General features: G+C 35.9%; 1 protein-coding gene across 1 annotated transcript; it reads right to left on the bottom strand.

Annotated features, from left to right (window-relative positions):
* Positions 1-433: 433 nt before the first annotated feature.
* On the bottom strand, positions 434-1,196 carry LOC121978455 (TIR-only protein-like). Its single transcript, XM_042530797.1, has 2 exons — positions 684-1,196; positions 434-472 (listed from the first exon to the last, which is right to left on the bottom strand). Exons 1-2 carry the CDS (start codon positions 1,194-1,196, stop codon positions 434-436), a joined length of 552 nt encoding a protein of 183 aa, XP_042386731.1.
* Positions 1,197-5,237: the final 4,041 nt, after the last annotated feature.

Genomic DNA, 5,237 nt, shown 5'->3' with positions numbered 1-5,237 from the left:
CTCAAGCATGGCCAAACCCCTATCAAATATTTACGACTCCTTTCGCGGTAACCCCTGGCGCAGCTTACGACGCAAAGATCTTTTCACCGAGTCAAGAGGCTGCCAGACAGATGGGTTGAATTTCTCTAGGTGGAATCGCGCTGGCGCAGCTATGATGATTAAACTCCTTATCAGTATAGGATTCAATGTCCCTAATCAACCGGCAAATAAATCGATTCATTGTTGAATTTCAAATATTTGACGATATGTTGACTTAAATTTGACGGTTCAGAGATTCAAGTCTTTGTTCACGCAGCCAATCTATGTATCAGCCGATGACCTCAGCGCGTACGTCACGATGCAATTTTTATCAATTGGCACAAATAATTCCTCGACTCTTCACTCATCCAAACGCTTTAGAGCAAATATTTTTAACTTTTACTCTTACTAGTTTTCAGAATTCCAAAGCTACGCCAATTTGGAGGCCACCATCCTTATAAAATGCAAAAAAGCTTTATTACGATAAAAACACTGCAATTTACATTTTATTTTAATCGTACATCCATTTGAATTGTGGATGACAATACATGTATAACATGTAAAAAAAAGAAAGAAAGAAGTTGTTAATTTATTACAAATAAAAGAATCAATTAATTTTTGGTCCCTCAACTTTGTTTTGTTAATAAAGTTCACTTGATTCAAACCTTTGCTTGCTTCAAGCACTTGAGCACGACGTTGGAAGTCCTCGACACCAAATCCGACCAATCCCCCTTCTTGGAGTCGAAGGTCAAGCCGACGGTGAGCTTGGCCTCACGGATGGCCCTGGCGTAGCGTGCGAGATCCTCCGGAGACTCCGCGGCCGAGGAGACGGCGGCGCCGATGGCGAGCTCCGCCGGCTTGACGTCGTAGAAAATGGGGATGAGCTTCTTGCCGGCCTCCACCATCATAGCGAGCTCGTGGAGGCAGAAAACAGAGTCGCAGTATCGCGGGGAGAAGATGGCGACGCCCACGCGGCTCTGCCGGATTCCGGCGTCGACGCGCTCGTAGATCTTGTCGCCGGGCTCCATCGACCGGGAGTCAAGGAAGGGCCGGACGCCCATCTGGGCCAGCCTGTCGTAGAGCAGCCCCGCCACGGTGCTCTTCGTGTCCACTCCCCTGTGGCTCAGGAACACGTCGACGGTGGAGGCGGCGGCCTTCCTCGTCGTCGCCGCCGCCATTCCTTGGTAATTGGCGAGGACCGGAGACGGATGCGCGGCGGGGAAGGACGACGCGGCGCATGGCGGAGACGGACATGGCGGTGGATCCAACTAAAAATCTGAACGATGAATGGTACTGCTACAAATTAAAACCAATTAATTAACGTGGTTAATCAGATTCTCCTGAATCACGGCGAATTCATAAGGTGATGGATATCGGTATATATATCGAGAGAGAGATGGATATAGCTGCAGTGTGAAATAGAAAACAGTCAAGGGTTGATTTGGAGAGCTTTTCAAAGCATGTGTATATTCTTATAATATTCAATTTCACGACGGACGACCATGACAATTGTCGTTGATCACTGAACGCCTTGTCCATCAATCTTTGTCTAACTCATCGTTTCCGATCAGGCAACCGCACCCTTGATTGGAGGCATGTTGACAAAAAAGCAGTTATTAGGCAACGGTTACAGCAGTTATTACAAGGCGATTCCAATGTTTAAAACAAAAAAATGGGAAACTATGCGATTATTATTATTATTATTATTATTATTATTATTATTATTATAATATTTGATCAGTTGGGAGTAGTTAATGGATATGTGAAGAGAGAATAATACGAGAAGAATACTAAACGAAATGTGAAACTATGCAAAAATAATTAATATCTAACTTTTTTTTAAAAAAAAAAAGTAAAAATGAAATAAAATTAAAAGATCATTATGAATTTTGTTATTTATTTGTTTATATTACTAAGTATAATTTTTTTTAAAAGTGGCATTAATGACTGAAACTTTAAAATACGATGTACCTTTAGGTCTTAGGAATAATAAGTTTGCATTGGGACTTCAACTAATTAAATTTGTTTTTTTATTGCACTCCAAAAAAAACAGTAAGTGATTGTCTTTAATATAAAAAATATATATCCTTTTATTATGGCTTTTCTATGTCCATTTAAAACATATATAGCATTATGCCAAGTATTAGATTAGTTAATTAGTATCGGTCTTTTAGGTTTAAAATCCATCTTCACCAAACAAACGTATGCACTGAATGATCCTCATATATAGCTCTCCTTTCTAATAATATATATATTATTCTTTAAAGCTCAATCGAGGGATACATTCACGAAGATGAACATAATTAAATAAGTTCTTGATACATCACTAACGCAGGAGGTCTGTTTATGTGTCAATTTTGACTCAAATATCAGAATGAGATAAATTTATGTATCAAATTAAAGCTCATTTAGAAATTTATGATTGATTACCGAATGGAACCCATAATAAGTCAATTTCATGTCCAAAAAAATATTATTTAAGACATTTTCAAAAGCTGTATATATATATATACTTATTTTCTATGCAATTTTTCTCTAACGTCCATCTCTAAAATAATTGTTATTCTATTATGCGCTAGTACTCCTGTTACTTTTATAATGACAGTCTTTAAAAATAATCGCCCTATATATTATTATCACTATTCTATCATGGGTAATTAATACCTGTTACTTTTGCAAGCTTGAGGGTGACCAAATATATTTACCATCCTGATGCAATCTTGATGTATGCGTTATATAATTATTCTAAAGGTTAGTAGTCTTACATGATTTATTTCTTTTATATTGGTCTTGAGACGAATTAACAGGAACGCTGAGGGTAAATATATTCATCTTTTATCACTGTTATATAAGAAAAATAAGTGTGGATCATTAAGTCAGGAATGTCTGGTAAAAACAAAGTCATGATTAATGTCTTGCGGCGAAAGTTTTAATTTTGTCATCGTTACCTCAGACATGTCAACGCGAGCTAGGAGTTCACACACACGCGCCACGCATACAAACTTGTCAGCCAAGATTTGGACTCGTGGCATGACCAAATCAGACGTTTTTAGAACGTTCTACAAGTGCTGTCGTCATTAGGCAAAGGAGAGGTTAATTAACTTGGTATGAATTTTATTAGTATATTGTTCGCCTTTGGTTTTGATAATTCTGAATAGTATCGAAGAGACTCGTGGCTAGACCTAAGCTTGGTCCGCATATAGTTTTAAAAATTGTATATGGATTCTTAAAGAATGAAACTTTTTTTAATTTAAACTCTAATATAATTTATCCTTTTCTTTATCCATTTTTCAGAATAAATAGGGCGTTAGGGAAGCATGTAAATGAGGGAAAGGTGAGTGTAGGCCTGGGTCAGTATGATATCCAAAATCGAATACTGTATATCGTATCGAAAAAATCAGTTTTCTAATAAATGATATCGATACCGTACCAACATTTCGATATACCGAAATGTCGGTACGATAAAATACTATCATGCCGAAATTATATATATATATATATATATATATATATATATATATATATATATATATTACATATAATATATAAAAAATAATTATCTTGTAATGAAGGGCAGTGATCATATAAGAACAAGAGTTGGGATTTCATACACAAATATGCAAGATTGAAGATTAAACCAGTAGCTGGTGGCCCCAGGGTGATGGCTCATCGGAGACTCGTCGAAATCTTGTCAGAAATAAGTAAATGTTAGCTTGGAAAAATAGGGGAAGCATATAGGCTTCAATCACTACTAAAAATACCATAAATCCACCAAAGAAACAAAAGCTAAAACTCATCGAAAAATCGGGACAAGAACTTGTGCAAGCACAGCTCTCAGAACAGAGCTCGGTGATTAGATTTTTTTAGATTCAATGAAGGAGAAAATATAGGGAAAAAATATTAGGGCTTGAGAAGAAGTTTCTAAGTTGTTGTACATCTTCTGCGGCGACTACATGCGGTGGTCGACTGTGGAAGGAGAAGAATGGCGACGTGACATGAGCGTCGGCTGCGCAAGGAGAGAATCGCAAGTCGCAATGTGTGCGTCGGCTGCGCAAGGAGAGAATCGCGAGTCGCGACGTGTGCGTCGGCTGCACAAGGAGAGAATATAGTTTGGGGCCGTTTAGGGTTTGGTTTAGGTTTTAGGGGAATCTAAATTAATCATTTAATCTATAGTTATTTTAGGGGAATCTAAATTAATCATTTAATCTATAGTTACTCGATATTTTGGTATATCAAAATATTTTAAATCGTTACCGTTACCGTTATCGAAAAATTCGGTACGGTATGATACCGTACCGAATTTTTCGGTATACCAAAATTTTTGATATATATGATATTTTTTCAATACGATTTTTCGATATTTCGATATTTTTTCCGGCCCTAGGTGAGTGAGTGAGTGTGACTTATTGTTACTCGTCATCGTTGATTAAGTTTTGTTAATCACTGACTTAACATCACATCATTCCTTGTCTCAATTGTTGAGATGTCGATATACTACTACTCCTTTAGTAAGCTTATCTTTTCAAATAAGAGTTTTAAATTTGAGAAAAATACAAACTTTCTCTTGTTAAGTCGATATTGTGCGGCTAAATACTGGTTTGAAATAAGAAATCTTTAAATTTTAAGATTTAAGTTCCAGTGAATTTTTTAAAACTTTAGAACTCTTTAAAGGAGAGGAAGAGTCACAATTTGATAATTGAGTGCATACAGTCAGAGTGAAATTTCTGAGTCATTAATATTTTAATTAATTAAAAAATTACATTAATTAATTAATTCTCTTTTCATGGTTTTTAGTTAATTTTTGAAAATTAAATTTTCAGATGTGCACCGACACTTTTCATCAATCGATCGATGATATCATCAAGTGTCTCTAGGACTGTACTATCATGATAGAATATCTATATTATCATCCAGATATTTACAATTCGATTCTTGCTAAATATATTTATAGATTTTTTTTCTCAAATGAGAGATGTAATTAAAAGATGCTGGATTTTTGGATTGAGCATCGTGTGCTTGATAAAAAATTTTCGTGAGACTAAATTGATCATTCAAGAATAATTAATTAGACTAATTGAGAAAAGTTAGATGATATCATCAACTTTGGATAATCTCGTATATTAATTTTTTTATTCATGATTCGAGTTTGGAATAATTGATTCGGTTTCATGAAAATTTTACATCGGTCATCAGGGTAAATCAGAAAGTACTCACAACGA

Source organism: Zingiber officinale, chromosome 4B (assembly GCF_018446385.1).
Source record: "Zingiber officinale cultivar Zhangliang chromosome 4B, Zo_v1.1, whole genome shotgun sequence".
NCBI lineage: Eukaryota > Viridiplantae > Streptophyta > Magnoliopsida > Zingiberales > Zingiberaceae > Zingiber > Zingiber officinale.
The sequence above is the reverse complement of the archived record's forward strand: the minus strand, read 5'-3'. Positions and strand labels throughout refer to the sequence as shown.